General features: G+C 41.1%; 2 protein-coding genes across 2 annotated transcripts in view; one reads left to right on the plus strand and one right to left on the minus strand.

Moving 5' to 3' along the window:
- Positions 1-19,898, minus strand: part of PAICS (phosphoribosylaminoimidazole carboxylase and phosphoribosylaminoimidazolesuccinocarboxamide synthase) — a gene marked incomplete at its 5' end in the record, with an annotated part of 61,284 nt that extends 41,386 nt beyond the window's left edge. Inside the window, 5 exons of the mRNA XM_084625754.1 lie at positions 3,355-3,450; positions 3,651-3,740; positions 8,295-8,774; positions 13,588-13,674; positions 19,511-19,898. Coding sequence (XP_084481880.1) covers positions 3,355-3,450; positions 3,651-3,740; positions 8,295-8,774; positions 13,588-13,674; positions 19,511-19,898 — 1,141 coding nt within the window. The remainder of the gene's footprint in view (positions 1-3,354; positions 3,451-3,650; positions 3,741-8,294; positions 8,775-13,587; positions 13,675-19,510) is intronic.
- The window catches only part of PPAT (phosphoribosyl pyrophosphate amidotransferase), a 70,068-nt gene that overhangs the window by 23,534 nt on the left and 20,850 nt on the right, over positions 1-25,684 (plus strand). The window lies entirely within an intron of this gene.

The raw sequence follows: 25,684 nt of genomic DNA on the forward strand, positions 1-25,684 counted from the left end.
GAAATGGAGAAATTATTAGAAAAGATGATTAAGGAGCAACTATTTTTGGAAGAATTCCTATAAGTAGAGGTATGTGTGGGCTGGTACTTCTAAAAGTAGGCATTATTTAGAGACTATACTTTTTTGGAGGGGAGGAGGGGGAAGACAAATTGAGAACCCTCAACTAATGTGTAGTTGTGGTGAAATGGGCACTGAGGCAATTAGATCAGGATTTTGACTAACACTATTTCATTTTCTTCTCATAACAAAGTGAGAGATGAATCCTGAGCCATAAGCTTAAAAGTACCGTATATACTCATTCATAAGCTGAATTTTTTTAGTAAAAAAGGGAAGTATCAGAGAAGGGGGTCAGCTTATGAATGGGTATAGGGAGGGGCTGTGTCCCACCTCTCCCCCTCTCTCCAATAGAGGAGGCAAGGAGAGGCAGCACAGCCAGAAGGGAAGAGGCAGGGCCAGAGTCCGTCTCCCCCCCCCCCCCAGCTTCTGAAGCAGCTGCAGCTCCACTACTCGGTGCCACCCACCAGAGCAGGCTATGGCCACGCCGCCTGGCCTGCTGGAGCACGCTGCAGCTGTGCCGCCCAGCCCAGCCCGCTGGAACATCCTCCCCTGGCCCTCCCCAGATAAGGTGGGAAGGGATGGAATGGGGAGAGTGTAGGGGTCCTGTGCTGGGGTGGGGTCATGTTGGGGGTGGTCACAGGGGTTACTCCCCTGACCCCCCCCAGCTTCTCGCCCCCCCACCCGCCCCCCAAAAAATTTCCCCACCAGTTGCTGTCCCGGCGCATGAGGGTAAGCAGCTGGCATGCCGGGACACTTTGTTTATTTAGGTTTACCTCCATGCCTGCGGACTGTTGAGGTAAACAAACCATCTCGGCCCGCCAGCAGCTTATCCTGATGGCCCGGGAGTCAAAGTTTGCCGACCCCTGAATTATAGGGTCGGCTTATGCATGGGTCATAAAAATTTTCCATTTTTACTTATCCATCTTGGGGGGAGTCAACTTATAAACGAACCGGCTTATGATTGAGTATATACGGTAAGTAATATCTAGGAAACTCAGGTATTCATCAAACTTCAAAAGGGGTGTGTGTATGTAATAATTAGGAAGATGCCTAGATGTGACCGTCTGATGGAAGGTTACCTGAATTTCCCTATTTTTGTGAATATAAAATGTAGTATGAACCTTTCTTTGCAAATGTAGTTTCATTTTTTTTAAGGTATTTTTATTTAAACTACAACATCTGAGTCTGTCCAATAACCACGTGCCTATTTGATGCACACAATCTTTTGGTAATATTCTGCTGAGTATGGAGTATTTGTAAAGGACCAGTGGCAGATTCTCAGCTGGTGTAAATTGTCCTAGATCTATTGATTTCAATATAGCTGGGACAACTTATACCAGCTGATGAGCACTCTGTGTTCACCTCATCATTGTTCATCAGTAAGGATAAGATTTATATCACGGATTTCGTGACTTTCAGAGATCTCTGTGACATTTTCCACTTCAGCACTGGAGTGGTGAGGTGCAGAGCTCATGGGGTGCAGAGCTCTCAGCCGCTGCGTGTGTTGGACTCCCTGCTGCAGCGGGGAGTCTGGCTCTCTTCCCCCTTCCCCCCATGGGACTCGGGCTTCAGTCCTCCCCTGTCAGCCCCCTTCCCCCCATTATTTTTAGTAGAAGTCACAGAGAGGTCAAGGGTTTCCATGAATTTTTATTTATTGCCCGCGAGCTGTCTGTGACTTTTACTAAAAATAACCGTGACAGCCTTAATCTTATTCAGCAGCATAGGAGTCTATGAAGTACTGGACTGCACAAGGCTGCATACTAATGCTTCAACCATCAGTTTCTCACTATATGTTCATTTTGAAAATATCAAAAGGTACTACTGCAAAAAGAACAAAAGACCTCCATAATTTCATAATGTAAAAATCATTCTTTTTCCCACCCCATTTCGTTAGCAAAGTAACAATAAAAATCTGAGTGGTATTATCTTCTGTATTCAGAATAATTAAACTCTTTCTTATTTGAACTGGGGAAGTGCAGGATAGAATTCTTTTCTGGAATAAGAAACTGTGTGCAAAGTGTCATCCAAGAGGCAGTTTTTAGCAGAATTACACTTGAAAACAGTAGTTTTTGAAATGTAAATGCTCACTCAATCACAGTTCTGCCAAACTACTAAATGAAATTTTGCAAGAAGGAATTCATAGTTTTTTTTTTCCAGTGATTAAAATGGCAATGACTAAAGTAATCTATATACACATTACATAAAACAAAACACTACATTTTAAAAAATGATTGTGAAGTCAAGCACTGAAAAGTTAGGAAATGCCAGAATTAAGGTTGTTTTTGCAGCCTTAATTAAGGTGTATGTGTGTGTGCACATCATGATACAATGGTTACTTGACATGGAAAATTTCAGCCCAAAAGGTTAAAGTTGGCAGAGTTCTGTGCAACTGAAAGCAGGGTCTTATAATGGAAGTCTATCTTAATTATGTGGCACAACCAGCTCTGCCTATAATTCCCTTATCCTTTGGGTTCATGCATTCAGATAACATATCCGCATGTAAAATGTCACTCTACACATTTTACAGAGATCTTTAATTCTGATCCACAAGAACTATTCTTACATTCTATCTCTCAAATTAGATTTTTATGGGAAATGACAGCCTGTTTTTCCTTACCTTAGAATCTGAGCATGCTGTTTGTCATGGGGATCTGTAAAGGGTGTAATTATGTGCTTTTATTACACAGGCAGAATTTTAGTGAATTTAAATTAATAGAGTGCAGTTCTCTGCCATTGGTAGATGAGCAAGAGCAATGCTGTCCAACAGAGCATCTGGTTAATCACAAGAAGTAATCTCCTGTCTATCACTCAGCTTTCCCTTTTGGTACATGCGAAGCTGCCAGATTCTCTGAAGTAATGGTTACAGAAACCTTATCTGTCAGAAGATTTAAATTTGACATTTAAAACTTTTTGAGCATACTCTGCTTAAAGGCTGAATACTGTGCTTAAGGCTGCCAAAGGAGGTCATGGAGTTTCCTTCCCTGGAAATACTCAAGGCAGTACAAAGTCATTCCCACACCTTTCCAGTTAGGTGTTAAGCTTCCCCTTCCCCCCCTGCCAGACAATATTTAGTCCTGAATCTTTGCAAAGAATATGTGAGTATAGAGTACTGTAAGAAGCATATGGTGTATTTTGTGGGTTTTTTATTATGAGATTTGACCTCTTCTCTAATTTTACTATGAATGGGAAGTAAAATATCATACTTAGTTATACCATAGCATATAATAATTCCAAATCTTGGACTGACAGGGTTTACGTAAAACAAAAAGAAATAAAGGTAAGTTCCATTTGACTCACCTAAACCAATATCATCTTCTTCCTTTATATGTGTGGCACCTAGTTCTTCTAAAAGATTTCTTACAGACTTGTCTTCTTTGAATTTGTCAGGGAGCACTATAAATGTATAATGCACACTGAATTAATGAAAAGCATAGATGTCACTACATAAGGTGCTGGTATTCTCTCCTACTTAAAGGATTTGTAGACCGTTACGTTGTCCAATTAGTGTTTCAGAATATCTCTCCAGTGGCTTTTCAGATATAAATTGGCTTACTAAATTGAGGAGTTTATGTAAAATAGGAATTTTTATTTACCTGTGTCAGAAACTTGCTCTATATTTGTGACCCGTAGATCTTCTGACATATTACTAACAGAGTCCTCTTCACCTGTGTCTCCAGGCATTTCTGTGTAAATAATATATTGAATTAGGGTAACACATTTTGCAATAATTCTGTAGTTATGGAAGTTTTACTTTACGTTACCTTTTACAGGTTATTTAATTTGTTAAAAATGAAAAGGGTCTAAAACAGGCTTGTGGGTACCCTTGACAAATACAAATAAATAAACAAACCTGTTAATCACAGCAATTTCACCCAATATTGCTAGCCAACAATGACCAAAGAGAAAATAAACACAGATCTTACCACCATTCCACTCACAAACTTCACAATTCTTCCTCTTTTTCACAAAGCTTAGAAGACTAGACAAGTATTGCAGTTTGCCCTAAAGGTCAACAGATGTAGACTGTTTTGGACCAAAGGAGGAAGTGAGTTCAAAAGTTGAGGGATGGCATTGTTAACTAGATCAGTGGCTCTCAACCTTTCCAGACTACTGTACCCCTTTCATGAGTCTGATTTTCCTTGCGTACCACAGAGTTTCACCTCACTTAAAAAATACTTGCTTACAACCAGACTAAGATCAGACATAAAAATACAAAATTGTCACACCACACTATCAATGAAAAATTGCGTACTTTCTCATTTTTTGCCACATAATATCAATTGGAATATAAATATTCTTACATTTCAGTGTATGGTATATAGATCAGTATAAACAAGTCGTCACCTGTATGAACATTTTAGTCTGTAATGACAGGTTTCAGAATAGCAGCTGTGTTAGTCTGTATCTGCAAAAAGAAAAGGAGTACTTGTGACACCTTAGAGCCTACAGATTTATTTGAGCAAAAGCTTTCGTGAGCTACAGCTCACTTCATCAGATGCACGCAGTGGAAAATACAGTGGGGAGATTTTATTTACACAGAGAACATGAAACAAGGGGCGTTACCATACACACTGTAACAAGAGTGATCAGGTAAGGTGAACTATTACCAGCAGGAGAGAAAAAAAAATCTTTCGTAGTGATAATCAGGGTGGGCCATTTCCAGCAGTTGACAAGAACCTGTGAGGAACAGTAGGAGGGGAAATAAACATGGGGAAATAGTTTTACTTTGTGTAATGACACATCCACTCAGTCTTTATTCAAGCTTAAGTTAATGGTGTCCAGTTTGCAAATTAATTCCAATTCAGCAGTCTCTCATTGGAGTCTGTTTTTGAAGTTGAAGAATTGCCACTTTTAGGTCTGTAATCAAGTGACCAGAGAGATTGAGGTGTTCTCCAACTGGTTTTTGAATATTATAATTCTTGACGTCTGATTTGTGTCAATTTTATTCTTTTACGTAGAGACTGTCCAGTTTGGTCAATGTACATGGCAGAGGGGCATTACCGGCACATGATGGCATAAATCACATTGGTAGATGTGCAGGCGAACGAGCCTCTGATAGTGTGGCTGATGTGATTAGGCCCTATGATGGTCCAGTTCTGCGGTGACCTAGAATCCTATTTTTGATGTCTCCGACTCAAGGAATATTTCCCACACACCTCTGAACAACATACTAACCCACAGAGACCTTCCTACCAACACTGCAAAAAGGAGGATTCTGGGTGGACTCCTCCTGAAGGTCAAAACAACAGACTGGACTTATACAATAGAGTGCGTCTGCCGACGTGCACGGGCTGAAATTGTGAAAAAGCAGCATGACTTGCCCCATAACCTCAGCCGTGAAGAACACAATGCCATCCACAGCCTCAGAAACAACTCTGACATCATAATCAAAAAGGCTGACAAAGGAGGTGCTCTCATTATAATGAATAGGTCAGAATATGAACAAGAGGCTGCTAGCCAGCTATCGAACATCACATTCTACAAGCTATTACCTTCTGATCCCACTGAGGGTTACCAAAAGAAACTACACCATCTGCTCAAGAAACTCCCTGAAAAAGCACAAGAGTAAATCCGCACAGACACACCCCTAAAACCCCGACCGGGGTATTCTATCTGCTACCCAAGATCCAGAAACCTGGAAATCCTGGACGCCCCATCATCTCAGGCATTGGCATCCTGACAGCAGGATTGTCTGGCTATGTAGACTCCCTCCTCAGGCCCTATGCTACCAGCACTCCCAGCTATCTTTGAGACACCACTGACTTCCTGAGGAAACTGCAATCCATCGGTGATCTCCCTGAAAACACCATCCTAGCCACTATGGATGTAGAAGCCCTCTACACCAACATTCCACACAAAGATGGACTACAGGCCATCAGGAACAGTATCCCTGATAATGTCACGGCAAACCTGGTGGCTGAACTTTGACTTTGTCCTCACCCATAACTATTTCACATTTGGGGACAATGTATACCTTCAAATCAGTGGCACTGCTGTGAGTACCCGCGTGGCCCCACAGTATGCCAACATTATCTATGGCTGACTTAGAACAACGCTTCGTCAGCTCTCATCCCCTAATGACTCTACTTGCGCTACATTGATGACATCTTCATCATCTGGACCCATGGAAAAGAAACCCTTGAGGAATTCCACCATGATTTCAACAATTTCCATTCCACCATCAACCTCAGCCTAGACCAGTCCACACAAGAGATCCACTTCCTGGACACTATGGTGCTAATAAGCGATGGTCACATAAACACCACCCTATACTGGAAACCTACTGACCGCTATACTTACCTACATGCCTCCAGCTTTCATCCAGACCACACCACATGATTCATTGTCTACAGCCAAGCTCTACGTTACAACCACATGTGCTCCAACCCCTCAGACAGAGACAAACACCTACAAGATCTCTATCAAGCATTCTTACAACTACAATACCCACCTGCTGAAATGAAGAAACAGACTGACTGACAGAGCCAGAAGAGTGCCCAGAAGTTACCTACTACAGGACAGGCCCAACAAAGAAAATAACAGAACGCCACTAGCCATCACCTTCAGCCCCCAACTAAAACCTCTCCAGCGCATCATCCAGGATCTACAACCTGTCCTGAAGGATGACCCATCACTCTCTCAGATCTTGGGAGACAGGCCAGTCCTTGCTTCCAGACAGCCCCCCAACCTGAAGCAAATACTCACCAGCAACCACACAACAGAACCACTAACCCAGGAACCTATCCTTGCAACAAAGCCCTTTGCCAACTTTGTCCACATACCTATTCAGGAGACACCATCATAGGGCCTAATCACATCAGCCACATTATCAGAGGCTTGTTCACCTGCACATCTACCAATGTGATATATGACATCATGTGCCAGCAATGCCCCTCTGCCATGTACCTTGGCCAAACCGGACAGTCTCTACGTAAAAGAATAAATGGATGTCAAGAATTATAATGTTCAAAAAGCAGTCAGAGAACACTTCAATCTCTCTGGTCACTCGATTACAGACGTAAAAGTGGCAATTCTTCAACAACAAAACTTCAAAAACAGACTCCAGCGAGAGACTGCTGAATTGGAATTAATTTGCAAACTGGACACCATTAACTTAGGCTTGAATAAAGACTGTGAGTAGATGTGTCATTACACAAAGTAAAACTATATTTCCCCATGTTTATTTCCCCCCCTACTGTTCCTCACAGGTTCTTGTCAGCTGCTGGAAATGACCCACCTTGATTATCACTACAAAAGGTTTTTTTTCTCTCCTGCTGGTAATAGCTCACCTTACCTGATCACTCTTGTTACAGTGTGTATGGTAACGCCCCTTGTTTCTTGTTCTCTGTGTAAATAAAATCTCCCCACTGTATTTTGCACTGTATGCATCCGATGAAGTGAGTTGTAGCTCACGAAAGCTTATGCTCAAATAAATTTGTTAGTCTCTAAGGTGCCAGAAATATGCCTTTTCTTTTAGTCTGTAATTACTTCACTAGTGTTTTTTATGTAGCCTGTTGTAAAACTAGGCAAATATCTAGATGAGTTGATGTACCCCCTGGAACACCTCTGTGTAATCCCAGGGGTATGTGTACCCCTGATTGAGAACCTCTGAACTAGATCATGGACCAGTCTTTTTGTCTTTCAGGGTATGTCTACACTGCAGTTAAAAACCCATGGATGGCCGATGCCAGCTGACTTGAGCTTGGGCTGCAGCGCTGTTTAATTGCAGTGTAAACGTTCCCCAGGCCCTAGCCTGAGTCTCAACCTCTACACTGTAATTAAACAGCCCCTTAGCCTGAGCCCCAGAAGTCTGAGTCAGTTGACATGGGCCATGGATGTTTAATTGTTAAATTCCTTCACATGTGATGCTTGCCTTCTGTGTTCCTTCTTTCAACTCATCTTGTCAATGGTGCAAGAACAGACTCCTCTGATGCTTTTTAATATAGTAACTCCTAACTTCTCTACCACTTTTCAAATATCCTTTGAAAACACCATCTTTTCTCCCTTGCCTTTATGCATCTTAGTTTCTCAATCCCTTTTATATAACAGGAGATAATTAGCTAGTATGAAAAGTTACCATACATTATCTAATTATAAAACATTATCTTACTAACTACCATGCTTCCATTTGGCATTTATTTTTTAAATGTTCAAATGCTGTGTATTTTTTTTTAAATGTCACATCAGTGCTGTGAAACTAATAATTGTAAATAATAGTTTTATAGCTAAGTTCTTACCTAAGGAGTCTTTTTCTGTTTTAGCTTCTATCCATTCTGTAGGCCTCTCACCTTCATCATTATCTGATTTGCTTGATTGCTCTCCAGTGTTGTGTCCCAGAATGGCATCCAGTTCATTAAAAAATTTCATACTTTTACTTATGTTCCCTGAGTCTTGGGCATTTTTTACACTCTTGTATTCATGTTTTAAGTTCTTATACTTTGTTCTGCACTGTTTCCAGTCCCTTTCAATGCCAAATTTTTGAAGCCTAGCAGCAACCTGTTCAAATATTCTTTTATTTCTTACTGTCACTTCAAGCTGTTGCTGGATGTTTTTGTCTGACCATATATGTATTAGAGCTCTGACTTCATTGACAGTCCAGTGTTTTCCTCCTTCATTCGCTACCGTTGGAATAAAAGCTGGATTTTTGGACGTCTCTAATATTGATGTTGAGTTACCTAGATCAGGTGGGGTGGGAGAGAGACACAGGTATGGGTTACCTGCATGAGGTGGGGTGGGGTAGAGGAGGGCAGAGAGAATGAGAGTGAAGGAAAATATTTTATTTTCTTCACAACATTGGAGCAAAACTAGAAATAAAATCAAGGTATCAAACAAAGCTGTTAATGATAAAACTGTATTTTCTGACTTGTAAAGACAGTAATATTATAATGAAACCAGAATGCACTAACTCAAGAGAGAGATTTTTTTTGCTGCCCTCCACCTTCAAAAAAAAAAATTTAACTTTACTTTCAGGAGTGACAGATTTGCTGTTACTAGTACTTTATGATGTAGTGCTTTACGCTTTCATCATGATCTGAAAGAGCTGTAAAAACACTAATAAACTATGTCCCATTCTTGCCAACATTTATACATGTGCTTAACTTTATGCACACGTAATTCCTTTGGGTTTGCACAGGTGCAGAAAGTTAAGTGTAAGTAAGGATTAGTAGAGTCTGAGCCTTAATCCTTGCAAAACAACCCTGTTGGGGGAAACTGAGGCACACACTTGCCTAAAATCACAAGAACTCAATGGAAGAGGTAGGACTAGAAGCCAATTCTTATAACTTGAAGCTTTGCATTTCCTTGATACAGTACAATATAAAAGATTATTATGTGACCAAATCAGAGAACTTACTGTGTATATTAGTAAAAATATTTTTGTTTTATAAACGATTTAGATAATTAATTTCCTTTTCATTTTAAAAGTTTTTCAAATTCTAGTTTTCAATTTTTTGGGGAGGTTGGGGGAAGAATATCACAATTTCCTAATGCTGAAACATATTCTCAATATTTTTTTAAATTGTTTTATTTTAGACTTGAAGTCTTAATTGAATTTACTATTAGTTTTCTGATCAAATCAGTTTACTAAACTATTTTATTTTGTACTCCTTTAAAACAATGAAATAGGATTAGGTCTTTCTAATGTTTTTGTAGATTTAGAAAACTCATTGTTTTCCTTTTTTGTTTTCTTAGTGATTTCAATACTTACAGAGAAGTGCAAGCATGGAAGTGAGAGTAATTGGCATAAATTCTGCAATAAGTGTGCTTATGTGACTTTTGCCTTTACAACCATCCCTTTCCAAATAGTAAACCATGCTGTGGTGGTTGGATACTTCAAAGTCATTAAGTTCTGTATGGTGGCAAAAATGACCTTTGCTAGCACAGTCTGATTCAGTGAAGCATACTTATGTGAATAAACCTATTCGGTGATAAACTTGGTCTAGAGGGAATAGTCACTGTGTATGAGTCTCTTTAAGCCATTCTACTCATAAGGAAGCTTTACTAGTAGATAGCATTTCCCCCCTTTTTTATTTTAATAATTAAGTCCCAAGTCAGCATACAGGAACCTCTGCAGCTGCTGGCCCATTGATACACTACAGGTGGAGAGACCACTCCCAGGTGGCTTAACAGCTAGGCTTCCTGCATTTGCGTTAGAGGAACATGGGATTGTTTCTTCTGCAGTTGAGTTGAGCACCACAGGAATAATCGCACTGGATCACAGTGAACACCAAAGAAGCTTGAAGTGGTTGCAGCTCAGAATTATTGGAGTTGCCTTGGCAGCTGGTCTGCTTTCTATTTGTATCTTAGATATTTTTAAGAGGCTATCATTTTGCTGTCTAAGAGCCAACCATTTTGGCTAGAGAGAGAAAGGAAGAAAAGAGCCCAAGGTGCAGAATGGGAAAGTCCTCCATTAACTCTTCACATTCCACAATTCATGACTAAGGAACATGCGATAGTTTGGTAGGGGGGAGGATTGTTTAGCTTTTGCGTCTGGCCAACACTTCTATAGGTAAATCAGACTGCATATGAGCTAGACTTCCAGACTTGCATGACTTGAAATTGTTCTGGATTGGGTCTCAATGGGTAGGTGGATTGAACATAACTCCAGAATTTTTCATTTAGAAAATGTTGAAATGGGATGCTTTGACAAGTCTGAAACCTTTCCCAAAAACTTTTCAAATAAAAAAAATTGTCAAAACTGACTTCACAAGAAGTTATGGTTTTGACAAGTGAGCATTTTTTTGATGGAAAAAGTTTCAAAAATTCCCAACCAGCTCTAAAAATAATCTTGTCAATGGGATGGTTTTGCTAGCATGGTAATTTGCAAAGCATACACTGTGATTTGAGCCTAAGCCTTATGCACTGACAAATGAAAGACTAAATACCTCACAGTTTTCAGAGCTAAAGCTTTGCCTAAACTTTCTCACAATAGTACCCTTACATCTACACTCCCACTCTACTGTATGCAGGAATTTAAAAACAAATCCAGAGACTGAAGAGTGAAGTCGTTTTTCTTTTTGGGAGGTGCTCAGGTTCTGCAGTGCTGGGCACCAATAAAAGATAGGGCTTATACCTACTCTGCTGTTGCATGGAGGTGCAAATAGTAGCAGCGTGCCCTCTTGAGGGCAATGCTAGGTTTACAATGGTGTCGTTGTGCCAGGCCCACACTCAAAAGAGGCCCATTATGGTTGCCAGGCAGGAGCATTGGAAGCTCCCTAGAAGTGGGGGGAACGACCAGTGCCTGGACCAACGCCCCACCCTCTGCTCTGCCCCTCTCTTCGTGGCCCTACCCCCACTCAGTCTCTTCCCCTGAGGCCCTGCCTGGCGCTTACTCCCGCCCCCGCCTTCCTCTCCCCCCCATTACTCATCATTAAGGCAGGAAAAAAGTAAAGGGGCCATGAACATCTCTTTCCCCCCATTCCAGCACTCCTGTTGCCAGGTGTCTGGTTTTTGCCCAGAAAGTCTGGTCAAAAAGTAGACCTGGCAGTTGACCAGACACTAAAAGTCCAGTAACAGAAGTAACCACAATCAGCCTGCCCACCAAGAGGGTGGGAAGAGTAGCTGCTGCTCCCTTGAGGAGCTGCAGCTCAGCTGGAGAGAGAACCAGCTCCCAAGGACATGGCCCTGGCAGAGGGAGGTAGGTACCAGCTTGCCTCCGGCCCCTGCCTCGCTCCAGGGCCAACTTCTACCCCTGCCCAGCTGTGCTTGACCCCAGCCCCTACCTTACTCTGTGAACTGACAGCCCCCTTCCCCCCACCGTTTCTTACAATTATTCCCCATGGGGTTCCACAAATATGTTTGGCGTCAGGCCCACAAAAGGTTAATCTGGCCCTGCCTGAGGATCACAATGCCCATGAGGGAATTCTGCCCTGAGAAGGATGACCGTGTTCTACTGGGGAGTCAGCTTCAGTTTCCAGTAAGGGCTTCATAGGAGCCTCTCAGAGAGAGGTTGCAACAATGATGTGCATCTGTGCCACCCTGCTTTTGAGGCTGTTCGCGCTGTCTGCCAGCTCCTGCCGAAGAAGTCTCAGATGGTTTTGTATCATTGCAACTTCCCCCTAGCAACATGGTGTGCTAGCTTCTGCTAATGCAGCACCTGGAGTGAATCTTGGCCTAGGTTTTAAAAAAAGAATTAGATTTTCTTCCAGGACTCAGTGTTCTGCTCTGTGCCTCAGTTTTCCATCAGTACAATAGGGAGAATGGCACAGAAGTGCTAAAGAATAATATTCATCTAGATCCTCTATCCCCTTAATCATTGATCTGAGTGTGAATTGTAAGCAAAGCTATATACATCAGGAGTGAAATTCTCACCCCCTTTTGTGCCAAATAAAAGGGGTAAAAAAAGGGCTCTAAAAATCCCAGATCCAGTTGGAAGACCACTCCCTGGATGCAACTAAGGTAATAAACCTTCATATGTTTTAAATAAAATTTCTATTCATCTGGCTTTCAGTTGGAAAAAGTTTCCTACTTAATGAGCATAGACATGCCTCACGTTCCAGTCAAAAGCTCATGGTCTGTGTTGGAGAAAATGTATATTTGGGTTTTCAGATCCATCAGTTGGTGACTGGCAGGACTAACAGTTCATGAGGACGACTTGCTGGGAAAGCAAATGGTTTACGTTGCTCAAGTCTCTGCTGAACATGAGTATCCTGAGCAAAGGCATTGTTGCAACTAGACAGTTCCCAACTGAGTTGTTGGATCATCGGTGGACCTGTGGATTTGCTTGCCAAACCTCCGCATGAAATGGGGATGCAGCTGCTGTGAATGCTACTGCAGTCTTGAGTTGTTCATTCTACTTTGTTAAATCCCTGCAGATCTCTGCGCTCAGCCCATTTACTCATAGATTTTCCAATTTGTACAGAAATTGCATGACTTGGCAGAAATTCCACCAATGACACATGCCTCACATGCTGTCATATGACAGGTCCTCAATTAGTACTTCATAAAATACTCTACTCTAAAATAAACTTAATCTGATTAGCTGTTGCAGGGAGTGGTTTTTGAGGGTGAAAGCTGATATGGAGTCAACAAATTGGTCATGCAGTGGTCATCTGCCACCCATAGTGGTTAACATCCAGTTGTTCGTGAGGCTGCAGAAATTTAAAACTAGGAGGAAGAAAGAGAGCAATAATGTCTGTTGTAAAGTTACATTAATCAGAAAGGTTTCAGAGTTACAGCCGTGTTAGTCTGTATTTGCAAAAAGAAAAGGAGTACTTGTGGCACCTTAGAGACTAACCAATTTATTTGAGCATAAGCTTTCGTGAGCTACAGCTCACTTCATCAGATGCATCTGATGAAGTGAGCTGTAGCTCACGAAAGCTTATGCTCAAATAAATTGGTTAGTCTCTAAGGTGCCACAAGTACTCCTTTTCTTTTTATTAATCAGAAACTGACTGCTGATGTACTGAGGCTAATGGAAGCTGTTCCTAGCAAGACACCATTATTTAACTCCTTTTAGTTTTTTCTAAAATGCAATGAGAAATAAATCTAATAGCTGTGTTTTGCTTTTCTCCCCGCACCATCATACTGTACCTAGTTCAATTGGTCTGACATGTGAAATAAAAAGTAATGGATCCTCTGGGACATCCTCATCCTCTTCTAATGCAACTGATATTTCACCTGAAGGGGGTAGGGAAAGAATTTTCTTATAAACAGATATGGAATAAATCTATCTAGACAATATTACAATGTGTAAACTGCAGTCAATTTACAGTGACAAATTTGTTTGCTTGCAAGCATATAAATGTAGGCAGGAAGTAACTGTAATAATGGGATAGGTGTGTTAGTGAACTTTAATATATTCATTTTACTGTATTAGAAGCAAATTTTAAAATACATGTAAAGAACAGAGCTGATTTACCCCTTTTGGCTCATATATGCCTTTTTGCCTCTGTTTGTGAGGGATAGTCTGTTTTTCAGAATATACATACTACTAGCCTGTCACTTCAAAATAAAAAACAGAAGCAAAAATCCCAAATAAACACCATTTCCAGATGGATCCATATTATCCAAAGCAAGTTATACAACAATAAAACAGCTAGAATTATTGCCAGAATAGCTTTTAAATGTGATAAGGGAAAAACTGAATTAATAAGGTTGGACCAGAACAGACATTTACTTGATTGAACGCTAACCTTTGTTATGGTGTCCCTCCATGAGTTCTGAGAGAGTTATTGTAGCAAACACCAGACAGGTGTGTAAGGCAGGCATGCTTAAGTGAAGTTCAGAATCTACTGAATCTGAAGAATAATTTTGATTAGCCAGGGAGAGAAGATGAATTTGTGTGACTTACCTAGTTGGAATGGCCATCATCCCTTTCAGCATTTCCAAACATCCTATAAACATGTTATGTTTTATTTAGTGTTGATTAATATTAAAAAAAATTTTTTGTTGCTACTGAACAATTTGAGCCATGGATGTCTGTGGGGCAGTGTGACAAAGTTCCTCCTCTACCATGGTGGGTCTTGTGCTTATTGGCAGATTTGCTCACCTTGGAGCTTCACAGCAGCCCTCAGTTTGGCCATTTTCATGAACCCACAGTCCAGGTCAGCTCCTCCTATGTCTGACCAGGAGTTGGGAGGTTTGGAGGGAACCTGGGCCCGCCTTCTATTCTGGGTTCCAGCCCAGGGCCCTGTGGAATGCAGCTGTCCAGAGTGCCTCCTGGAACAGCTGTGCAACAGCAGCAACTCCCTGGGCTACTTCCCCATGGCCTCCTCCCAACACCTTCTTTATCCTCCCCATAGGACCTTCCTCCTGGTGTCTGATAATGCTTGTACTCCTCAGTCCTCCAACAGTATGCGTTCTCACTCTCTGCTCCTTACACGCACACCACAAACTGAAGTGAGCTCCTTTTTAAACCCAGGTGCCCCAATTAGCCTGCCTTAATTGATTCTAGCAGCTTCTTGATTGGCTGCAGGTGTTCTAATTAGCCTGTCATCTTAATTGTCTCCAGAAGGTTCCTGATTGTTCTGGAACCTTCCCTGTTACCTTACCCAGGAAAAAGGGACCTACTTAACCTGGGGCTAATATATCTGCCTTCTATTACTCTCCTGTAGCCATCTGGCCCAACCCTGTCACACAGGTAGTATATTGTTGCACTGCATGTCTAGTCTGTATACATATATGTATTACTTACACAGTGCTGTTGGAATATCTGATATTAACCCCATATTAGACAAAATTAAAAAGGGGTTCAGTTTTCAGAGTCTAAATCCCAAAGTCCCATGACTTGGAATGAGATTTAGGCAGCTAGGCCCAGATTTTTTTAAAGGTGTTCAGACTTTCTGCATGGTCCAAAGGGGTGAAGTCCAGCACAAAATGGGGGCTGGCTGTGGTGGAGAGATACTTCATCCCTCTCTGACCTCGTGGAAGATGCATCCTGTGGCTATTTTAATTTGAGTATGAACTGGTGGGTTTTTTTTTTTTTTTTTGTATTTCTTCCCCTCCCCTTCCCATTCAGATCAGTGGGAGGCACAGGGTGCCAGAGCTACTGTGGGAGAACAGGGCTTCCTATGGATGCAGACTGTGTGGTATTTCCCCCCCCCCTTCCTCCCCCCCCACAAGAGTGTTTTCTTTCAGGTCTGCCCCAAAGACCTTTCTAAACACAGAATCATAGAAGTGTAGGACTGGAAGGGACCTCAGTAGGTCAGCTAGTCTAGTCCCCCTGCACTCATGGCAGGACTAAGTAATAACTAGACCAGGGGTCGGCAACCTTTCAGAAGTGGTGTGCCGAGTCTTCATTTATTCACTCTTATTTAAGGTTTCACATGCTAGTAATATATTTTAATGTTTTTAGAAGGTCTCTTTCTATAAGTCTTTAATATATAACTAAACTATTGTTGTATGTAAAGTAAATAAGGTTTTTAAAATGTTTAAGAAGCTTTATTTAAAATGTAGAGCCCCCTCCGGGCCAGTGGCCAGGACCCAGGCAGTGTGAGTGCCATTGAAAATCAGGTCAAGTGCTGCCTTTGGCATGCGTGCCATAGGTTGCCTACCCCGAACAAGACCATTCCTGACAGGTGTTTGTCTAACCTGTTTTTTAAAAACCTCCAATGATGGAGATTTCACAACCACCCTAGGCAATTTGTACCAGTGTTTACCTTCTACCTGTCAGAGTAGTTATTTCCTAATGTCCAACCTAAACTTCCCTTGATGCAATTTTAAGCCCATTGCTTCTTGTCCTATCCTCAGAGGTTAAGGAGAAAAAAAAAATTCCCTCCTCCTCCTTGTAACATTCTGTTAGGTACGGTAGAACCGCAGAGTTATAAACAACTCGGGAGTGGAGGTTGTTTGTACTTCTGAACAAAATGTTATGGTTGTTCTTTCCAAAGTTTACAACTGAACATTGACTTAATAGAGCTTTGAAAATTTATATATAGAAGAAAAATGCTGCTTTTAACCATCTTAATTTAAATGAAACCAGCACAGAAACAGTTTTCTTACCTTGTCAATTTTTTTTAAAATTTTCCCTTTATTTTTATTAATAGTTTACATTTAACACAGAACTATACTGTATTTGCTTTTTGTGTGTATCTGCTGCTGCCTGATTGGTGTGTGGTTGACCGCTCAGTTTGTAACTCTGGTGTTCGTAACTGAGGCTTACTGTACTTGAAAACTGTTATGTCTTCCCTTGGTCGTCTTTACTCTAGACTAAACAAACACAATTTTTTTCAATCTTTCCTCATAGGTTATGTTTTCTAGACCTTTAATCGCTTTTGTTGCTCTCATCTGGACTTTTTCCAGTTTGTTACCATCTTTCCTGAAAGGTGGTGCACAGAACTGGACACATTACTCCAGTTGAGGCCTTATTAGTGCGGAGTAGAGTGGAAGAATTCTTCTTGTGTCTTGTTTACAGCACTCCGGCTGATACATCCCAGAATTCTATTTTATTAATTTTTTTTTTTTTTTTTTTTTTGAAAAGCTTGTGATCCACTACAATCCTCAGCTCCCTTTCCGCAGTACTCCTTCCTAGGCCATCATTTCCCATTTTATATGTGTGCATTCTTAAGTGGAGTACTTTGCATTTGTCCTTATTGAACTTCTTATTTACATCAAACCATTTCTCCAATTTGTCATTTTGAATTTTAATCCTATCCTCCAAAACACATGAGCAGAAGAGCAGAAAATCTCTTATGAAATCTTTTCTTTTATGAGAAGTAATAAAATGTCTAGGACATACATTTTAAAGGATGCTGTGTCAGAAAATAGATTTAAAAATTCAGTTAAAAACATTCTTATTGAGAGTTGTCACTTCCATGGGAATTTCCCCACTGACTTTAATGAAATAGGATTGGGCCCATAATGCAGTATTGTGTGACTTTTCTGACTTGTGTATTTTAATGGACAATTCTTAGATACTAGTCTTATCACGGTTTGTCCCTTGTTACCTATATACTAGTTGTAGGTTACATTTATGTTTTAATGTGTGTGTGTGTGTGTTGTGGCTGAGTTATGGTTGTGTGAATTTTTGCATTTCAATTCTGAACTATTCCTACTACATTATTGCCGTTGACTGTATTTAATTTCTGTGCTTTTTATAAAGAAGAATTAAAACCAAATGCACAAAGGCTTCCCTTATTTCCTTTTCTGTATAGACATTTGAATGTACCACTATTACATCATACTTTTGAAATCAGATTTTTCACATGCCCCAAAATGCAGTACATTCCACCAAGGATGCAATTTTTTAAATTAATATCCTGGATTGGGGTTCATCAGAAAAGCTGGCTGATTATTGGGTCCTTTCTGAAGTTATCTTAAAGATATTAAGGGTAAGAGATGTGAAACATTAATTGAAAATGCCCCTTAATGATTTAAGGTTCAAAGGAAACTAACCATTTGGGCAAAGCAGTTTAAAACATGCAGGATAACCTTGAGTTCAGGGGTGGATTCTCAGCTGGTGTAAAGGTCATAGCTCCACTGAAGTCAATAGAGCTATAGCAATTTATACCAGCTTAAGATCTGCCCCCTGAACTTCTTCCATTTTTAGATTTTTGTTTTAAATAATGCACAGATTACAGTAGTGTACAATTCACAATACATGTGTTTAATAATTTTATTTTAACTAAATATCTTCAAATGGATGACACGTTATCATAGAACTACATTCATATAAATTTTTAAAAATTCTTTAAGATTAAAAACTAAAAATTTGAGTCTTTTCTTAAAATATGGGAAAAATCACACTTTCCCAACTGTAAGAGCTGTCCACTTCCATTGTAGAGGGAGATGTGCAAAGGGACAAAAGGGAGTTAGGCATCCAACTCCCCTTTGTGCCTTTGAAAATCTCCCCTATACTTTAATTGATTTTTGTTTTGTAAAAATGATTCACAATTGTAACTTAATCCAAACCTCTTCACATTGTGGGAGCAAATTGGATTCTGATTTGAATCTCTCATCTCTCCTTCCCCCCCCAAAGATTCTGGTACTGCTGTAGATAATGAATACCAAGGGGGCCTTTTTCTTGATGTCAGTTGGGATGTGACTGAAATCTTGTAACAGCATCACAGGGGCTTTTGGCACTGTGAGATCACCAACTGCAGCCCTAATCTAGCCTCAAACCTGAACCCTCACCTAATTCTAATTGTGATCAAAACATTGTCTCAGCCTGTCTCTAATTGTCTTGTCTCTTCCACCTCTCCCTGTGATATGGTAAATCCCAGTGTAATGCTAATGATGCTTATGCACACTGAGGGGGTTTAACAGAACCTGATGTGCAACTGGTTTGGTAAATACCACCATTTCTTCGTGTTTAAAAATGTCTCTTAAATTATTTATGTCTTGCTTCAGAATGGTCTCTGTTTATATATTTTTAAACATAACCAATTTTACATGACTAAATACACTAATAGCTTCATTCAAAAATGTTTATCAAATACTCAGTGCACAAATGTAATACAATTTTGTAAGCCATGCATTTCCATTTCATTGTATTCACATACTTCACAATTAATAATATTGCATTTAAGGGGGTAAATCTTAAAATAGTAATAAAAGTATGCTAAAATTAAACATCTCTTTGACTTCAGACCTGACAGTAATTATTTATTTAAAAAAAAACCAAACCAAATTTATAATTGAGTTGGGAAATTTGTAATACAGTATATGCTATAATAATTAGTTTCTTTTTGAACTGAAGCTCTCAAAACCTGTTGCAAAGTATTACAAATTATATTCCAAAGAAAAAATTTTAGATGAATATTAGGACCCAGTTGCACAAGGTACAGAGCCTCTGCAGGACTGGACCTTTCCAGCAGTTAGTGAAATTTGTTAGGATTATGCTGTATTTACAGACTTCGACACTGGTGGTGCTAACCTTCTTTTTTCCCCATCTGCAGGGGATGCATCAAGTCAGTTGCTGTTCTGACTCTGTTTCTAGGGCTATATAATGTGGCTTTTAATCTTACCAGATTTATTGTTTTTTGTGCAAAGACAAGAAATAGAAATTATTTTTTACCTTCAGTGTTCTCTGTGGTAGTGCTTATGTTCAGCTGTCTCTCAGTTGCAGAGCACTTGCCGTTTTCATCCTCTGTTAATTGTGTGACTGGTTCATATTGCAGTATGGCATCCAGATCATGAAAAAACTTCATGGTTTTAGTGGCATCTCCAGAGTTGTGGGCATATTTAACTGTTCTGAATTCATACTTCAGATTTTTATACTTTGCACGGCACTGTTTCCAGTCTCTGCAAACTCCTAACTCCTGTAGTCTTTTAGCAATGTAGATAAATATTCCTTTATTCCTTAGTGTTCCATGAAGTTGCTTTCTTATGTTTTTTTCTGACCAGACGCTTAGCAAGGCTTTAACCTCCTCTTCAGTCCAATGCTTTCCTGCTCCACTCTCCATGTTGAAAGTGACCTGGAAATGATTCACTATTTCTAGCCAAGATTTTGTTTCCTTGGAAACCAGACGGCTGGTTGTCAGTAAGCTCCACAGAGATGAAAGGATCTAGTTTTACTGGCTCAAACTGCCTGAGGGGAGTAACTTGAGAAACTGCCAAATAAGCAGGCTTTATATTAGAAGCAGACAAATAAAACCGCTCCTGCACAAATGAAGTGTAATCTAGTACCCAGTATTCCACAAGATAAAAAATAAACTCAGGGTGTCTACTTGCTTTAACCCTTCTTATGAACAATGTTTTAAGTATGATCACTCTTTTTAATGAATATATTAAGAAAGAAAGTAAATGCATTCTTTTTTTTAAGATTATGTCGTGTTGTAGTTTGTTAGGAATTAATTCGACATTGTAGCAGTTTTTGTTTGCAGCCAGTTTTACATTTTGGAACCTAAAAGATGTTGGTAAGAGTTCTCATTAAGTTACAAATTATGATTGCATTTGGTATTTTATTAGCATTAAAAATACACATTGGAATCATCCACGTTTTAAATTGTGTGCCTGTATTTTATAAAACTCCTATTTTATTCTAGCATTGTTCATGAGTACAACTGAGCTAAACAAAAAAGCTGAAAACTAAGGGCAGGTCTACACTACTGCACTACATCGGCGCAGCTGTATTGCGTCTGGTGAGGATGCACTATGCTGACAGGAGAGTGCTCTCCCATCAGCATAATTACTCCACTTCGGTTAGAAGTGGAAGCTATGTTGATGAGAGAGCACACTCTTGTCAGCATAGCGCCAGTGTGGACAGCAAAAAACTTGAGTTGCCTTGGGAGAGCAGGGGACTTTTTCACACACCTGAATGATGTAAGCTAGGTCGACTTAAGCAGTAGAGTAGACCTGCTCTAAGGCTAAAGAGGTATGATGGTATAGGCTGCATGTTAATGAAACTGACCTTTTTAGCGCCATATGGGTACTGTACTAAGGACCAAATCCTAGTTCCTGCCCGCAGCTCAGGTATATGGGCTCTATGCTGGAGAACTCTAAGGAAAGCAAAAGGGGAGAACAGAATCTCATAGACTAGAAGCGGAGGCCCCTTGCTGCATATTTTCACTAGAGTAAGGAGGTTGCTTGGCTTGGTTAGTTGATCTGCACAGCCATGATTCTACCAGTTCCACTCCTTTCCCAGCCATTACTGACTTCAAAAGTACCTATTGAGTATTGTTTTGCTGGATGGGGTACGGAGCCCCTGCCAAGCTTTGCACAGCCTATCTCAGAGGGTTGACTGCCTATTAGGGTGTGTGTGTGTGTGTGTTGGGGGAGACGGGGGTTGCCGGGGCGGGGGGAGGTGGTGAGGATTGGATTCAGAATTTTAATCAGTGAAAATCAGAGGCATTACACTGAAGGTTAACTGCAACCATCCTTTATTTGATTTTGCTATGATATTTGGAGGGCCATGATCAACATAGAAATGGCCTAAATTTTAAAAACTGTGTTTAAAGTCGATGAGTGTACTGTACCCACCTTTAAGTTTTTCTGTCAATTTTTGTGTCTACAGATGCATTTTTCTGAGCAAAGTAAACTGGTGAGGGCAGGAAAGAATTTTTTCTGTAACTTCTTTGTTATAATAACATTTGGTAGTACAAGAAACAATAGCAAATAATTTTTTGCACAAAAGTGTTCGTCTTAGGGTTGTCAACGATTTTTAAAAAATCACAATTATGAGGTTAAAACAAACGGAATACAAAATTTGCTCAATTTGTATTTTTTATTTCAAATATGTGTACTGTAAAAAAATTTAAAAACTAGTATTTTTTCAATCAATCTCGTACAAGTACAGAACTCATACTGTAATGCAATCTCTTTATCGTGAAAGTGAAATTTACAGATGTCAATTTGTTTTGTTTTTGAGTACAGCTATGTTAAAAAATGCAAAACTTTAGAGCCTACAAGTCAAAGCATGAAGGGGCATACAAATGTTTAACGTAACTGGCACATAAATACCTTGCAACGCCAGCTACAACAGTGTGATGCAAATACCTGTTCTCACTTTCAGGTGATATTGTATATAAGAAGAGGGCAGCATTATCTCTAATAATTGTAAACAAACTTGTTTTGTTTTACTGATTTGGCTAAACAAGAAGTAGGACTGAGTAGACTTGTATGAGGTGAATTGAAAAATGTTGTTTCTTTTATCTTTATTACAGTTCAAATATTTGTAACCAAAAATAATAAGTGAGCACTGTACACTTTGTATTCTATGTTGTAATTGAAATCAATATATTTGAAAATGTAGAAAAAATCCAAAAATATTTATATTAAATTTAAATTGGTATTCTGTTATTGTTTAACAGTGTGATTAAACAGCAATTATTCATGACTGTTTGTTTTTTAATTTAGTTAAATTGTTTTGCGTTAATAGCGTGCATTAACTGCAATTAATTGACAGCCCTAGTTTATTTTTATATTTTTAAAAATTAACTTTACACACAGGTGGTATTAATGACTTAGGCCTGGTCTACACTATGCGTTTGTCGGATTTAGCAGCGTTAAATCAAATTAACCGTGCACCCATCCACACAACGAAGCCATTTTTTCGACATAAAGGGCTCTTAAAACCGAGTTCTATAATCCTCCCCAACGAGGTGATTAGCGCTGAAATCGACACCACCGTTTCGAATTAGGGTTAGTGTAGATACTAAGGTATTGGCCTCCGGGAGCTATCACACAGTGCACCATTGTGACCACTCTGGATAGCACTCTGAACTTGGATGCACTGGCCAGGTGTACAGGAAAAGCCCTGGGAACTTTTGAATCTCATTTCCTGTTTGGTCAGGCGAGCTCATTAGCACAGGTAACCATGCAGTCCCAGAATTGAAAAAGAGCTCCAGCATGGATCGCACAGGAGGTACTGGATCTGATTGCTGTATGGGGAGAGGAATCCATGCTATCAATCTACGTTCCAAAAGACGAAATGCCAAAACGTTTCAAAAAATCTCCGAGGCCATGGGGGACAGAGGCTACAGCAGGGATGCAACACAATGCCGTGTGAAACTTAAGGAGCTCAGACAAATGTACCAGAAAACCAAAGAATCAAACGGACGCTCCGGGACAGAGCCCCAGACATGCCGCTTCTACGCTGAGCTGCATGCAATTCTAGGGGGGGCTGCCACCACTACCCCACCCCGTTCGTGGACTCCAGTGATGGGGTACTCTCCACCATGCCTGAGGATTTTGCAGACGGGGAAGATGAGGAGGAGCTTGAGGAGAGCACACAGCACACCGTTCTCCCTGACTGCCAGGATCTTTTTATGACCCTGACTGAAATATCCTCCCAAGCCAACGAAGCTGGAGAAGGGACCTCTGGTGAGTGTACCTTTTTAAAATATAATACATGTTATAAAAGCAAGCGTTTTTTAATGATTAAGTAGCCTTGAGGACTTGGGATGCATTCGTGGCCAGTACAGCTACTGGAAAAGTCTGTTAATGTGTCTGGGGATGGAGCGGAAATCCTCCAGGGATGTCTCCATGAAGCTCTCCTGGAGGTACTCTAAAAGCCTTTGCAGAAGGTTTCTGGGGAGAGCAGCCTTATTCTGCCTATGGCTGAAAAGAAATCTTCCCCGCAGTTAGCGTGTGGAGGGGGTGGGGGTGGGGTGGCATTGGTGCTGAGCCGTTCATGTTTGGCTAGCAGGGATCTTCCCTGATACCAGCCTCATGGTGGGGTGAGGAGTAAAGCAGTCATCCCAGAGAATTGGATCGGGGGTGGGGTGGGGGGTGGGATAGTTTGATTTCTGCTGCTGCACATTAACTGGAAAACCACAGCACTAAATGGCCAACTCAGCGTGCTTTGCTTGCTATGGGAGAGGAGGGCACTGCTGTTAGGAAGGCTGCAGAAGCTGAAAGACTATGGCTTACCATGGCCACCTGCAATCCGAATTCTGTTGCCTGGCACTGCATGTGTGATCTCTAACACCAAAGCCGCAGGCACTCAATATAAGATGCAAAATGTGACCTTGTACCAAAATCACATATGCTATGTAATGTGAATAGTGTTGTTCACCGTGAAAGAATATAGTCATTGTTCTGTAAAATGTATCTTCGCTTCCTTTTTTTTCCTCCAGCAGCTGGAAATGTTTCAAGCCTCCCTCCTCCGTCCCAAAGGCTATCTCAGATAAGGTGGCGAAAAAAATGCACGCACAATGAAATGTTCTCTGAGCTCATGCAGTCTTCCGGCACTGACAGAGCTCAGCAGAATGTGTGGAGGGACACAAGAGCAGAGTACAGGAAAGGGGCTGATGAATGTGAGGAGAGGTGGTGGCTGGAAGATCAGAAGAGGCATGAGGCAACGCTGGGGCTACTGCGGGATCAAATGGACATGCTCCAGCGTCTGGTGGAGGTTAATGAACGGCAGCAGGATCACAGACTGCCACTGCAGCCCCTGTTTAACCACCCACCCTCCTCCCCAAGTTCCATAGCCTCCTCCCCCAGATGCCCAAGAATGTGGGGGAGGAGGGGCCTCTGGGCACCCAACCTCTCCTCTCCAGTGGACAGCCTAAACAACAGAAGGCTGGCTTTCAACAAGTTTTAAAGTGGTCTTTTTCTTCCCTCCTTCCAAACTGCAACCGGGCTACCTTGTGATATCTCCCTGTTTTTATAACCAATTAAAAAAGAATACATGTTTTTTAAACTATAGTGACTTTGTCCTTTGCAAGCAAGTTGTGATTGAAGGGGGGAGGGCAGGTGGCTTACAGGGAATTTAGAGGCAACCAAGGGGGTGGGTTTTCATCCAGGAGAAACAAACAGAAGTGTCACACAGTACCCTGGCCAGTCATGAAACTGGTTTTCAAAGCTTCTCTGATGCGCAGCGCTTCCTGATGTGCTTTTCTAACTGCCCTGGTGTCTGGCTGCGTGTACTCAGCAGCCAGGCGATTTGCCTCAACCCCACCCGGCCATAAACGTCTCCCCCTCACTCTCTCAGAGATTGTGGAGCACACAGCAAGCAGCAATAACAATGGGAATATTGGTTTCGCTGAGGTCTGAGCGAGTCAGTAAACTTCACCAGCGACCCTTTAAATATCCAAATGCATATTCTACCACCATTCTGCACTTGCTCACCCTATATTTGAAAAGCTCCTTACTACTGTCTAGGGTGCCTGTGTATGGCTTCATGAGCCAGGGCATTAAGGGGTTGGCTGGGTCCCCAAGGATAACGATAGACATTTCAACATCCCCAACGGTTATTTTCTGGTCTGGAAAGTAAGTCCCTTCCTGTAGCCATTTAAATGGACCAGAGTTCCTGAAGATGTGAGCGTCATGAACCTTTCCCAGCCATCCCACTTTGATGTTGGTGAAATGTCCCTTGTGATCCACCAGTACTTGCAGCACCATTGAAAAGTGCCCTTTGCGGTTTATGTACTGGCTGCCCTGGTGGTCTGGTCCCAAGATAGAGATATGCGTTCCAGCTATAGCCCCACCACAGTTAGGGAATCCCATTGCACAAAGCCATCTACCATGACCTGCACATTTCCCAGAATCACTACCTTTGATAGCAGCAGCTCAATGATTGCGTTGGCTGCTTGCATCACAGCAACCCCCACAGTAGATTTGCCTACTCCAAATTGATTCCCGTCTGACCGGTAGCTGTCTGGCATTGCAAGCTTCCAGAGGGCTATTGCCACTCGCTTCTCAACTGTTAGGGCTGCTCTCATCTTGGTACTCTTGCGCTTCAGGGCAGGGGAAAGCAAGTCACAAAGTTCCATGAAAGTGCCCTTACGCATGCGAAAGTTTCAGAGCC

The sequence above is a fragment of the Lepidochelys olivacea genome (assembly GCF_965140295.1).
Source record: "Lepidochelys olivacea isolate rLepOli2 genome assembly, chromosome: 4".
NCBI classification, from domain to species: Eukaryota; Metazoa; Chordata; order Testudines; family Cheloniidae; genus Lepidochelys; species Lepidochelys olivacea.